At 35.2% G+C, this 15,286-nt stretch overlaps 1 protein-coding gene across 5 annotated transcripts in view; it reads right to left on the bottom strand.

The window, feature by feature from the left end:
- LOC149067038 (NIF3-like protein 1) overlaps positions 1-15,286 on the bottom strand; it is a 52,403-nt gene that overhangs the window by 30,169 nt on the left and 6,948 nt on the right. For 3 of the 5 annotated variants that reach the window (XM_089252886.1, XM_089252885.1, XM_089252887.1), the window contains exons 2-4: positions 12,075-12,141; positions 8,107-8,232; positions 2,584-2,830 (exon numbers count right to left, since the gene is read on the bottom strand). In XM_089252886.1, the coding sequence (XP_089109012.1) occupies positions 2,584-2,830; positions 8,107-8,220 (361 nt within the window). In that variant the 5' untranslated portion in view covers positions 8,221-8,232; positions 12,075-12,141. Of the gene's footprint in view, positions 1-2,583; positions 2,831-8,106; positions 8,233-12,011; positions 12,142-15,286 lie in introns of all 5 variants that reach the window. The other 2 variants (XM_089252884.1, XM_089252888.1) reach the window with 2 other exon arrangements.

Here is a 15,286-nt window from a genome sequence, read left to right as displayed (position 1 = left end):
CCAAAGCCGAAAGTTGCAAGGGTTATAGTAGCAGGTGCACATGGGAGCCAGGCGTCGTGTCAAAATGGTTCTTCAGAAGTTGCTTCACTAGTGTTGCAATGCGCATCTTCATAAAAGTTGTACTATCCACCACGGCTGGACAAAAAAGAAAAAATTTAGGTGTGAAAAAGTGCTAGCTAAATTTGTTAAGAGAGCGAAGCATGTTTTTCCCCAAGAAAAACGGTCCTGAGTAATGTTTTTTTTTACTTTTCCAGGACTTTATGACCCATTCTCATGTTGGAAGACACATTATTATGAAATCAAACAAAAATTGTCTCGTACTCAAACTTCATTTTAGCAATCATGCATATGAAATTTCAAGTGTCAAAACAGATTTTCTAGTCACCCTGGCATCTGAGATTTGTGCCAGCCCTCTATTCAACACCCGAGTGGCGCAGTGGTAAGATGCTCGTCTTCCACTATGAAGGTTGCTGTCAAAGTCCGCAGGTTTGAATCCAGCCAAAAAAGAACATCAGAAGCAAGTTCTTTACCATCTGGGCTTGGGCGACCACCAATAGATGGGTGCCTTCATTTCCACGCAACTTCATGGTTGAAAATTTCCATATGGCAATATATGACCGGAGTTGGTGTGTGGTAAAGTAGCCCTGCTATTCCCGAACTGATGCTGTTGAAGTGCCGAAATGATATGGTTGCGCAAAATAGATTATACCGCTGGCCAAGTAGAGCATCATCAACTTGTACATTTTAAAGTTTTTTGTCTTTCGCCAAAGAAAATTCCATTGTTTCATGCAATGGACCCATGAAAATTTTCAAACCATTCTGACCAGCAGTTCTCATTCGTGTTTTGGAATCAGAACTTGAATTATAATCACTCTGTACATAGCTGATTATTTTTTATAAATCACTTACTACTGTACATCTTAAAAAATTAAGCTGAATTGGGGTAAGACCAATTATTTTAGGTATTTTTTATATTGTATGAAACAGAATGAAAAATGGATGAATTTTGTTTATCCGTGCATATGTTGAATTAATAATGTACCAAATTAAAAAAGTCTTTAGTTTCTTACATTACGAATGCGAATGGATATAATTTCTAAATTAATGCGAAACTTGACATTGTTTTTGCTTCACTAAAGCTTCAATGTTAATAAAAATTTGTGTTGTTGCTTTTCATAAAGTATCCTCCAAATGCTGATCAGTCAGACGTGTTTTAGTTTTTGATTTCGTATTCTTCATTCAGTGGAAAGCCATCATCTTTGTACTTCCACATATTTCGGCAACTGGCTTTATCAATGTGATTACCTGTCTTCTGACTGGTCATAGAGGGAGCACCATCTGTACTTATAGCAGATATGTTGCTTTGGACCAACTCACATTTGGCCAATGTTTCTGCAAAACTTGAATATAAGTCAAACTTTGTGCTTGTGCAAGGACACTAGCTAACTCCTAATTTTGAAGTTTTTGTCAATACCACGAATGAAAATGGCTACTTGTGCGGTATCTGTTGCTCCTTCAATTCATTCATAGCTACTGAGTAAAACAAAAATTCCTCACATTTGGATTTGAAGGTCTTGAATACATCTGCTGACAGATCCTCCATGTGTCTTGCTACTGTCACATCAGTCAAACTAATGTTCTAAACAGCTTGAGACTGTGATGGGTAACCACATCAACTGCAGACTGAAGACATTTTTTAACGAATTCTCCATCAACAAAAGGCTTTCCCATGTTTCACAATTTTTTCTGCTGTTATTTAACTAACACGAACACAATTTTCAGACTGTTCATTTCTTCTGAAGAATAATGACTGTTGACAGTTCAGCTTCGATTTCAGTTCACTGACTTTTTCACTTCGAAAATGTCCCTCCAATCCAGAATACTTCGCACTATGCTTGGTATCGTAACGTTTCTTAATATTGTATTCTTTCATAATGGCTACGCTCTAAAGGTAGTGAATAAGTGGAATTAACGTGAGCAGACGTGCGGGATGAATTTGAGGGTTAAGTGAATTGATTCTTCTTAATTATCATTACTGATATATAAAAATATAAGTAAAGTAGAGGTAGGATCTGGATTGATGAAAGAGTTCGTTTGATAGAGTGTTATAATCAGACGGCAGTACATGATAATTTTTTTTTTTTTTTTGAGACAAAATAAGAGAAACATTAGATACATAATCGCTTCCCCAAACTGATAGATCATACAGTAAATGAGAATGAAACATTGAGTAGTAGTAGGTTGGTAGAAAGGCTTTACTCACAATAAAATGTTTAAACCAAAAAACCTGTTTTTTACTAACCACTTACTAGGCCACTTTTATGAGATTTAAAAGAAAAACACTTATATCATCTTACACCATTCAAAGATATACCATCAAAATGTACCCCAAGAATAGAAAATGTGGTAAACATTAAACATCAGGGGAAAAAATTATATTTAGGTCACTTTTATGGGATTTTTTGAAACAAATTAGACTGGTTTTTTTAAAAAAAACCGCTTGGTTTAAACCAAATGACCCTTTAATAAACGTACTAAAATCAAAGACAATAAAAGATGTGATGGAAAATTCAGATTACATACCAAAGCAACTAATAATCCAATCATTCATCCCTCCTTCAACTGCATCCAAGGAGGTGTGAGGTGAAAAAATTGCTATTTTCTTCTCGATGCAACTTAGAATAATCTTCTGCTTCCAATGATTACTCTGCAGAGATTTAAAAGCTTGAAAAATTGGAGGATGGTAAGATAAAATCAAATTTGTCCCACATGACACGGCTTCTTCAAACACTTTCTCAGTCAGATCAATAGTGAGCAAAACAATTTGGATCTATTAAATGGGAAAACAAAAAAGAAAATTTATTCTCAAATTCCATGTGTTATGCCTGATTGCATACACAGAGTTCATCTTTCATATCTTGTTTTATGAAAAAGAAAAACTTTCCAAACTACTTAGTTGTGAGAAATATTGGTTATAAGGTTTTCATGGTCAGTGTTCAATGAAACATACAAAGTTTTCAAGCTGTTAGGCCATGGTCTGAAAAATCCATTTGCTCACACCTGTGGCAGAATTTTTAAAGCCCCACAGGTCTATGCAACATAGGAGAAAGTGCAGATACTTCATCATCTGAACTTTCTGATTCTATTTCTTCGGAACATGAAACACTTCCTCTTTGATTCATTCATTCTAGAATATCGTCGTTTTCTAAAAGTTCTGAAGTTGCAAGATCAAAGTCAATGTACATAAATTCATCTTTGATAAAAACACCTGTAGCATTATTCATGCTTTCTTCCACACGTAATTTGAGAGGAATCTTCCGATAAATTATCGTTTTCCAAAGACTCAGAACAAAAACCAACATGATGAAAGCAGTTCTGAATCGGCACTCATGACTGATTTCCACGCAGAATCAATCATTTCAACAGCATCTAAAACAGAAATTTTTGCGTCCATTCCAACATCTACAAATCCACAAATTTTTTTGGTTTGTAATTTTCTGTAAAACATTTTCATACTTAGGATAATTCCCTGATCCAGTGGTTGTGAAATTGCTGTTGCATTAGGTGGTAAAAAGCATAATTTTATTTCAGAAAAGTCTTATTTTTGAATGAGAGGTGCAATTTTATCCAAAATAAATAAAACTTTTCTCTTCTCACTTGAAAGTTTTCTATCTAACTTCATCAAGCACTGTTCGAAAATCTTTGATGTCATCCATGACTTTTTGTTGCCATCATAGTCCACAGGAAGAGGAATTAACATTTTTAAAGCACTGTGGGTTTTTTTGATTATCTGGTAACTAATGGTTTCAATTTTTCAGAACCATCTGAGTTTGCAGCCAAAAAAACTGGCAAACGATCTTTGTGCTTTTTACCTCCTTCACATTTTTTGCATTTGAAGGAAAGTGTTTGGTTAAACAAAAGGAGAAAAAATAAACCTGTCTCATCACAATTAAACACATCTGCATCTTTATACCCTGCTATCATTGGTTTGAGAATATCCTTCTTCCAATTTTCAACAGTTTCTTGAGATGCAGATAAGCTCTCATCACAAACTTTCCTAAAAACAATGTCATTCTTTGAATCGGGTCAACCACATCCACTGCTCGCAGTAAAATTACCTTGATTGAGACTTTTTGTGAAATCCTTTGCTTTCTCTTGAATTATTGGTCCTGATAATGGGATTGAGTGAGATCGAGCGAATTTGAACCACAAAAGAGTTGCTTCTTCTACATCACTGAAGTCTGATTTTCTTATGCGTTTGCTGCTTGGTTCATAAAAAGATTCAAATGCTGACAAAATTTTTTCTTTATTTTTGGCAAATGTTGAGATAGTGTTTCGTGCAACTCCATATTCTTTGGCGAATTTACTGTGAGTTTTACCAGATTCCAGTTTTTCAAAATTTTAACTTTTGATTTTAAAGTTAAAGTTTATATGGAGCAATTGTATTCACGGCCGTCAATACCCACGATGAAAACCAAATGACATATTCAGCATCTAACTAGGCTTTAGCTCTTTTTCTTTTACTCCTTTTCCAAGAAATGTTAAAACTGAGTTCCACTGAAAACATTCTTCGCGACAGACAATATCAAAACTCCTAATAGATAAGATTTTCATCCCTATTGGATGTTGACAATATCCACACTTTTTTTTTTGACCATGAAAAGAATAAAAGACCTTTTTTGGAAAAAGCACTAAAATGATAAGCCGGCCAACAGGTTCCAAACATTCATTCTTTATAAATCACGCCTCCCTCCCGCAATGCAAAAAAGGAACTTATCATAGAGAACAAAGAAACAAAGGATTGTTCAAATACCCATGGACAGTCAAAAAATTCTTATAACTGGTAACACAAGGCCAATTGTAAAAACCAGTCGTGGTAAAGGACAAAAATCGTAGTCGAGTTGAGCCAAACATGTGTCAAGTTAGAGAGGTTTCCTTACATTGAAATTAGTATTGTGCCAACCAAGGGAATAATAGATGTCGAGTTACCCAGATAGTCGAGTTATTGAGATTCCGCTGTACTATGAACTCTGATCTATGTCATGATCAGGCGGCATAATGGCATCAACCATCATGCCATAACAGTTCAGAAGAATTGCATAAAGTAAGGGCTACTGTGTAAGTGGGTAATTGATTCTAGGTCCTTTCAGTTTTTGAGACCTAAATAGCTGAATATATCAGCCCCCCCCCCCATCCCAAAGCTGGGATTTTCAACCTAAGGATTTTTCACTGACTCTTCTGCAGTAAATTTATAGAGCTAAAAAACCAATGGCCCAAGGATTGTGAATGATTACATCCACTCACAGATGCAAAAAGGGAAGAAAATATTTTATTACAGAAGTTACCCATTAAAGGACGGGGCTGTATATTTTACAAACCTCTTGAGCGCTGCCCTGTTCCATTCAAAATTTACATACTGTAATCTATGCACATGCATTCTTTGAAAAAATAATAAACAAGCCTCATTCTCAGAGGTAAGTAGAGTTGGAGAGAAAAGGGTCTGTAAATGAAATTTGATAACTTTCAGACATAACATCTGCAAGCACTTTTTATTTTTATTTTGCATTGAGGGTTAATTGAGTTGAGAAAGCACTGAACTCATCATCTGCCCAACAGAAGCAGTTCAAGGATTAAACATAAAGGTATTAGAAAAAATTATTAAACCATACGGCTGGCCCGATGAATAGGGTCAGTTAATTGATCATTTGTTAATTGCAGTTAAAAATTTCAGTTGGCTCGATCAATCTGATCAAAATCTGATTAAAATTTTTAGCAGTTTGTTTACTTGATTTATCTGACTAAACTGATTAAATATCTTAAATTATGTTTCTATACAAAACATTTCAGATAAGTGACCGTATTTAAAAATATTTGAAACAATATTTTGAATGTTTTGACATGAAATACAAGTCGACTCAACAAAAACTAGTGATCATTTCTAAAACCACTGATTTAAAAAAAAATGACAAATTTCAAGTTGACCTGACAAGCATGTTCAGCATATCGTTTCCCTTATACCAGACACAAATTTGTGAATTTAGACTTTTTTGGTTTATAAGCTGGTTGGATCACTTATTTTGCTAAGTTTTGCCAGAAATGCACAAATGTATATTCCCCCATTGAAACACATTTTACAAAATGTTTTAGTAGAACAACTTTCATAGAGTAACATGGGTAGAGTTTCAAAAGTCGTATTCAAAAGTTGTTTTCCAAGTTCTATAAATTTGCACATTTGTTATATCGAACCACTGGAAGAATATATATATGTAATTATCTAGATTAACCCAGGCTCCTAGTGGTCCAATATACATTTAGAATAAAACGATGACTCATGAAAAGAAAGAATCAGTTAAATTTCAATAGCATTTAATATTTAATCAAATGATCATCTGAAAAGAACAAGTTATATTTACACAAATAAAAAGCCAATTAAAAAAAACCATTTCCACGATACCAAAATCTGCATAATACATAGACAGAATACTATATGTTCAATTATAATAATTTTAACTTGATGTTGGAATAACTCTCTTTTAATCACACTCTATACCTAATTTCGCCATCTGCCCCCTGTTAAATCCTCATAATTTAGGTTTTAACTAAACCTCCCCGTAATCTACTTAAATGTGGTAAGAATTTCTTTCCTACCTTCGATTCCCATCAGGAGTGGCGATCATCAAGTTGACAAAAGGGTTGACACATTCATGTTTCTGGCGTAAGGGGACTATAATAAATAGCTTCAAGCAGGCAGCCTTTATTTGTTAATCTATTTCTATATTTATTTACATCCATTCAGTTAATAAATGAGTGAAATGAATAGAATATATTATATATTATTAATACAGTAATTATATATTATTAATACAGTAATTATATATTATTAATACAGTAATTATATATTATTAATACAGTAATTATATATTATTAATACAGTAATTATATATTATTAATACAGTAATCATATATTATTAATACAGTAATTATATATTATTAATACAGTAATTATATATTAATACAGTAATTATATATTAATACAGTAACCTGGAATAAATAAAACTTGTCTAATGCAGAAACGGAAAATAAAATTTTACCCTCTTGATGGAAAATTTCACACACACATATCCGAGTGTTTTATGACCAATAGATCATGCAAAATGTTAAAGGACTCAATCAAAATTTTTTATGCAATCTCCGCTTGCCAATGAGAGTTCTACTTCACCCATCCTTAGATTAGCAAAAATCGTTTCCGTACTTGATGCTCTGCTTTTACAAGTTATATGTAGTTAGTGAAGCAGTTGCTTTCTGAAACTGACAAAATTTTTCAGAAATGCAAGCTTTTCTATGGTAGAAATCAATGTAATGGTTGCGTTTCCAAATGATATGCAAGACTTACAAAATTGCATGTCAGCTACTTTCCATATTCTACGTGTTGAGCAGGGCTAGAATTAGACGAGGGCAATTGCTTGGGCAGCAAAATATATGGAGGGGAACGTAAATTTTAGGTGAGAAAATCATCAAATTTCACAGTGGGGCAGCAAAATAATGTTGTCCACCCCCTTTATAACAATCCTAATTATGGCCCTGGTGCTGAGGTCCCTGGTACAATGTACAAACTGAACCAAACAAGACAGATATTGACACCCTTATTGAAAATTTCAGAGAAATTCAAAAAGAAAGCAAATGTCATCAATTCAGATAAACAGTGTGGGGCAAGAAGTTTTATACAGATGCTGTGAAAACTTAAAAATTTAGAAACTATAAAATAAATAATGTATATTATTTTATGCATATTAAAATTGTTGATTTATTTTCAATTTATTAATTTTTATTTTATTTCAAATACAGATGATCATTACATAATTTTACACATTGTGTCAATTACAACACCTCTGTTAAGCGAAAACCTGTGTTCAACAGAAAAAAATGTCGGTCCCTTGTAATTCAATTAAAGACAGGTTTTACTGTACTACATAGTTACCAACAATACATTTGCTATGAATGAATAGCATTTGAACATATTCAATTAATCAAATAAATTTTTTTTGATTAACCAGTTAAAAATTTTGATTCTCAGCCCTATAAAATATCTGAAACCAGATCACTCACTTCTTTCTCCTCTTCTGGTGTTGGAGCAAGAAGCAACCCAACATTGTCCCAACTTTCAGCTAGTTGAAGGGGTGATATTCCTTCCAACTCTTTAACCACCAATGCTAATTTCATTGCACCATAGAGCTAGCAATGCAGAAAATAAGACTGAATCAATACAACGTATAGTTTCAACACTTTTCACCATAGGCCTGATCAATGATATTAATATTATATGATGATACATGAAAACTATAACTTGGTGCTTCAAAAATTGGTGATTTTCAGGTAAGTAGCATACAAAAATTAAAGCATCTTGGCATAATGGTTCAATATGCTTGCTATAACTACGTGCAATCTAAGTGCTGAAATCTGAAAGTTTCTGTCAGGGTTTGAGCATGATGTCAAATCAGTCACCGGCAGCTTGAATTCACAGAGGGTCTGAAAGGATGACATCCTCTTCCAAAAAAATTTCAGACTTCCTTTGGATACCCATGGTATGGTGAGCCAGAACAGCATCCTGACAGCGCTATCAGTGCTCTGTTTAAGAATTTTCATATTCTTACTAATATTGCACATCACGACTTCTGTGATGTCACAAGGAAGATGGGCAAACTTAAAAAGAAGCAAAATGTTAAAAATCCTGGGGAAAAACTCAGAAAAACCAGTTTTTTAAGTAAAATTTCCCACTCTTGAAAAATCCCTTCTGACAGTGAGAGTACCAACCAATTGAAAGGTTAGAAGCTCCACAGTCAGTCAATGGCATCTCCCCCTAATGCTGAGGTCAAAATTCAGTCTGTTTGAAAATTCGATTAGAATCCCTCCTACACTTATTTTCACTAAAAGAAAATGGAGGATTCTATCCAAGGAACTGGGAAAAAAATACATACCTCTGACTTCAGGGCAAAAGTCAGGAGGAAATGGGTGACAGTTTTCGCTGCAAATCCTGTTGATCACAGATCCACCACAAAGATCTGTAAGGAAAACTACTTAGTTTTCCGCATATACTTGCTGGAAAGTAATAAGCCGGAGACAACTTTGTCAGGGTGTCTACCAAATACCAAAAGCAAAATTCTGTGACCTTTTCTCATTCAACAAAATGAACCATGCTGGACTATTTTCTTATACCAGCGGTTTCTTAACTGTGAGTAGTGACCACCCAGTTGAGGGGGTTTGGATTAATAACATAGGGGGTTGTAGTAAAATGGGGGGAACGCGAGAGAATTTACAAAATGAAAACATTTGATAGGAAATCAATTATTTTAATCCTTCAAAAACTTCCACAGAGCATAACGAAGATGCAGATGCATATACACATGCCAACATTGGCATGAAGCCTCTCAGTAGTGCTGAATGTTGAGCTTCCCCACGATGGAGAGGGGAGAAACAACCCCTCCAACTAGAATAAAACAAACTTTTTATTTACAACACCCCATAGGAACTGAACCCTAAGGGCTCAAGCCACATAAGCCGTCTCCACAAAAGCATACATGGCTACAGATTGTTTCTCGAACAGGGGGGGGGGGACAAATGTCCACCCTCTGCCAATAATTTTTTAATCGGGCCTTCAACCAACTTTGTCTAAAATAATCCCTGGGTCTAAAATAAGGAGGAATTTCCCACATAACAACAAGATCATCATTAACGTAGAGGGATCGAATCCTGATACGTCACATGCCGCATGGCTGTGGCGCATCGTACTGCATCTGCAGCAGAAATTGGAAGTTCTGTTGTCTCCAGAGTGACACAGCAAACTGTAACAAATCGATTACTTGAGGGACAGTTCAAAGCCAGATGGCTTATAATGTTCATTCCACTAACTCTAAATCATTGCTATCTGCGACGTCAGTAGTGCCAAATTAGAGCTCGTTGGAGGGTGGAGTGGAGATCTGTTGCGTTCTCAGTGTGAGAGTTGTTTCTGTCTTGGTGCCATTCATGGTCGTACGTTGATAAGAAAGATGCCAGGTGAGCACTTGGAACAAAGCTGTCTGCGGCGTAGACACACTGGACCTACACCAGGAGTTATGGTCTGGATAGCGATTTCTTATGACAGCAGGAGCACTCTCGTCATTATTCCTAGTACCTTCACAGCAAATTTATAAATCAGACTGGTGATTGAACCAGCTGTGCTGCCATTCATGAGCAGTATTCAAGGGGGCATTTTCGAACAGGATAACATTCGTCCTAATACCACTGCTTTCACCCAACGTGCTCTACAGAGTGTCAACATGTTGCCTTGGCCTGCAAGATCGCCAGATCTTTTCTCCCATCGAGCATGTATGGGACATTTTTGGAAGACAAATCCAATGTCATCCACAACCAGCATTAATCCCATTGCTGATTTGACTGGCCAAGTGCAACAGGCATGGAACTCCATCCCACAAAATGACATACAGCACCTGTATGACACAATGCATGCACGCTTGCATTCACAACAATCACGACTACAGTGGTTATTAATGTACCACCATTTCTTATTTGAAATAAATCTTCCCTCGCTTACTTTAACCTGTGACTTCAAAACTTTAATCAAATAAATATGTTACCTAGACAAGTGCTTTGTCTAAATTTTATTTCTATAAAGTAATTTCTTCTTGGGGTTGGGATTTAATTTTCCGCCAGTATATTTTCCCTCTAACCCAGAGGTTCTCAAACTTCTCCACCAGCGGTGCCCCTCACCCTAATCAATGCTTATCCAGAGCAGTTTAACAAAGAATCTCTTCAAAAAAAATGCTGGGCCACTGCTCCATAGCACCCCTTGACAAAGGTTGGAGCCACACAGTCTGAAAACCCCTGCTTTAACCTTGTGGAAGGTAGTTGCTTTGAACTGGTATCATAGAATATACTACAAGGAAAATTGTTGAAATATAACTAGAAGCCAATACTGAAACAGAACGATGACGTCATCAAGCTGATGATGTGAGAGGCTGCTAAAAGGATTGTTAACATTTTATTGGGCTAAATCTTAGGATATTAATTTCCCTATTTCGTCAAATTCCTTGATTATATCAAAATATTTCTATCCTTTTCTCTCTTTTTCTTCTTACACACACTTTTGTCTGTCCACACTCCTTACCCTTCACAGTCATTTCCATGCATTACCTAAGCGTGATCTGGCAGTTTACTGAAGTACAATCGATGAAACCCTTTATTTAGATTATCCTGTGATTTCCACAGTTAGATCAAAATTTTTTCAAAGGAACACGAATGAAGTGAAGGCCCAAGACACCGGGGGACAATTTTCAAAATATTTATATTACAGTAGGGTAAGTAACGCTTTTCTCACATTCCATACTCAGTCAGACACTGCTTTCTAAATCATGGATAGAAAAACAGTGAACCCAAAAGGAAAAAAAATCCTCTCAATTAAATGATGCCTCACAGCAAAATTTCTTGAAAATGTTCGCCACCTGTGCAAACCAAACATAGAAAGATAAAAACTTTGTCACCTCAGCCAAAAAACCTGAAAACTATAAATTTCATATTAAAGTAATTTCGTTTCTCAATGTTCCAGATTCTGCCACAAAGCTGAAGTAGAAGAGATCTCAGAAGCATGATACGTTCTGTGGCAGTGTTTGGGCATTCTCATTCATTCATTAAATTTGAAGAACCTCAATTAATCAAGGTAATCATGGAGAAGAGAATCATAGACAGCCAAAAAGCACAATTAAACTGTGAGGAATTAAAACTACAGCATGTTGCAACACAACAGTAATCTTGGCTGCATAGAAATGAGTGAAAACAGTAAAACAACTGACTTTGAGTAATATTTTCAAACAATGATACAGTATGTACATAAAAATTGTAAACATTAGTAGTATATACATGATCATATCATTGACTATGAGATTGTTCAAAGAAAAATTTTTTTTTCACTAGGAAAAAACTTTTTCATAAATTATTCAATTATCTGCACATATGATTACCAAATGGGGTTTTATAGTCCTAATTGATCGAATTACTACTGTAATTCCATGCTCAGTTCTCACCTTCTGTGAAGTTCTCAAATTTTTGTAACCCAATAATCTGCTCCTGGGTAGAACTTGTAAAATACTTCTGAAATAAAAAAAAAGACCTATTTCAAATTGATAGTCATAATTAAATCAGTTTAGGTAGAAATAGTCATATATATACACTAGCTATAATACCCGGCGCTGCCCGGGTTTTCTTCAATGAGGCTTTTTTGGATTACGTGATATCTCCCTCTTTCTTTGAGGGACATGCAAACCGTGTCTAAGTTCACCAATATAGCGACTCATGAAGGAAACAAATATAGATTTAAAGAAACGTAAAAATAAATGCATATATATATTTTTTTAAAGGGTGCTAAGTATTTTGATTCCCCCCCACCCCTTTGAACTTGTGCAAAAATGCTTAATTAAAGTTGTGGAATTTTTTAGATGTACTTTTTACGGGTCCATAATTAATTTTAAAGCAACCTAAACTATATGAATTTATGCAGTTCAATATTAAAAGCCAATACAGAGACATTAATTTTCATGCTTGAGAAGTTATAAATAAAAAGTTGAAATCTATGTTATTGCATGGATATCCAACTCGAAAGTAGGTTCGGCTAATTGCTTCATATTTAATTTTCTGGGCTTCTTATATCTCTAAGAGAACTCAATATTTAAAAAATCGAGAATTTTAATACAATTTTTAAAATTATTGAGTGACAGAAAAAACCCCACCAAATTTCCGCATTTCTACATTAAAATCGGCAATTTTAACACTGATTTCTATGGAGGATCATCCTTTGCTTTACCCTCAAAGTGATGCTGATGATGGTATCTATTCAAAAAGCTCTCATTACTGGGAGGATTGGAAAAGTGACAAACCATTATAAAGGCATATACACGTCTTAAACGCATTGCTGGGGAACCACTGTAACCAAAGTAAACATTCGGAAAGTGATTGTTGAGGCCCAAAAACCATTGTTGCCCGACAATTTTTTGCCCATTTGGGGCTCTTGCCCTGCTCTGACGAAATTTTAAAGTAGCCTATCGTTCAAGTCAGGTCCCATTTGGTATATATGCAAAATTTGGCGACGATCGATCTAAAATTGTAGATTTGTATAGAGAACACACACACACAGACAGAAAATCAATTTTATATATATAGATTGTGTATATATATATATATATATATATACACATTGATAGTCATAATTAAATCAGGAAAGATTTTCCATTCACATGGATAGAGTTGTAAAATTATCGAGAATATTCTCTGGAAGGACTACTATTATAAATAACATGAGAATATTCTTATTCTTGATGAGAATATTTTCCTGTTATTTATAATATAAATATATATAAAATATCCTTGGAAATAACCTCTGGAAGAACTATTCCGAGAATATTCTCTGGAGAATATTATCAGGGAGGAGGTGTCTCAAATTGGGAGGGGTGTCACACAGAGGGAGATGTTAACAGGATTTAGTCTTTAGGCACCCAGTTTAGTGACCGATGCAGGGCACCGGTGTGTAGGTGCCTATCTGTAGGACCGGTTGTTGAGCTCCATTATTAAATATAATAACAATCAGAAGGTTTTAAATAATACATGTTTAATTTGTTACGGACACATAAAAATGAAAGACATCACATAACAATGGTTGCTTGCCGACTGCGAAGAAAAACATTCGATTTTTTATCGCAACTTGCGCTGCTAGGTAACAAATATTCACACCAGAAAATTGCGAAGTGCGACGTCATTATTTTTCCGCAATCGGTAAAAGTTCAAGTAGAGGTCGCTACAAGTCTAATTCAATCACCTATTTCTTTGGAAAAGTCAGGTTTTCAATGTTAGTGCTGTACATATAGTAAATTAGTAAATTATAGACTGTTAGAGAGAATAAATTACAGATGGTTTCAGATTGCTTCTGTCCATGTGTAGAGATGTGAGGTGAGAATATTCTCCAGAGAATATTTCACAGAAAAACCAATCCATTAAACTGAAGAGGTACTGTACATCCCTTTCAGGAGTTTCCAAAGCCACAACTACAGGAGAAGGAGGAGGGGTCTGATGCCCAGGGAGCTAGATCAGGAAGGGCATTGAATTTACTACTTCACCAAACACCAACTCTGACCATATCGCTACATTGCAATTTACTGCCATTTAAGAGTTGGGTTGGAAATGAAGGCAGCATCTACTGGTGGTTGCCTCAAGTTCATTAGGGAAAATATCTTGTCTATATTCTTCCTGGGACCTGACGGCAAACTTCCCAACCAACCAAACCAACAATGATAGATGCGTGTCTTACCACCACACCACTCAGGCGTTTACTGAGTTTACTGGTTGTCCATTCAACTTTATGGGAAGGGAAGCGACAGAGTAATTTTTTGCTTCTAGCTGTGGCCATGGAAGCTTCTAATGAATTGGTGCATGTCAAAATGTACCATGTACATGTTGTGTACTTAACGTGAAATTTGATTCTGAGGAATGATTTATGTGTTCAAGAATGACTGCCATCACGATGTCTTCTGAAGCCAATAACTCTGTAGGTTAATTTGCCAGTTGTATTACGAGTGAGTTTTTTCAGTGTTGTAAGCCTGGTTGCTCTCTGTGAAGAGACTTCGTTAAATAGAAGATCAACTTGCATTTATGCCTTAAAAGTTAGAAAACATTAGAAAACCAATTCCAGTCAACCATCACTATGCCATTGATGGGGTTCAAACCTTAGTCCATTACAATACCTCTACATGATCACATAGTTGCTGCAGAATCTATTTTTATTCTGCTTATATAATTACACTTTCTATAATGTAGGGAAAGTTTCATAGATTTTCTTGTGAAAGTTGAAAACTGACCCTGAACTGAAAAAAACCGTTGTTTTTTTTTTACCTCATACCCTTCACAATATGGGAAAGCCATTCTAAAAGCAGCACTACACATATGTATATGGATCATAGTGGCTATTAATGACCCAATTAAGACATTGTCAACCAAGTACTGAAATTTTTGTCAATAAGGGAGCCTTCTGACTTCTTACATAGCCTTGAAGATTGACAACAATAACTTATAAAGTGAAAATAAGTCTGATTCAAGCTTACTTGCAAAATATACTGAAAGAAAAACTTTTGATGAAAAAACTGTTATGATATTGGTTCATTTGGTGAAAGTGATAACAATACCCAAAGGATAACATTATATGTGATTCGAATAAGCAGCGCCTACTGTATTATTTTTGTCCATCGATATA

The sequence above is a fragment of the Pholcus phalangioides genome, unplaced genomic scaffold (assembly GCF_987345545.1).
Source record: "Pholcus phalangioides strain wild (caught in Gottingen) unplaced genomic scaffold, Ppha-v1.0 ptg000031l_1, whole genome shotgun sequence".
NCBI lineage: Eukaryota > Metazoa > Arthropoda > Arachnida > Araneae > Pholcidae > Pholcus > Pholcus phalangioides.
Note: the sequence above shows the minus strand (reverse complement) of the source record. Positions and strands in the feature narration are given on the sequence as shown.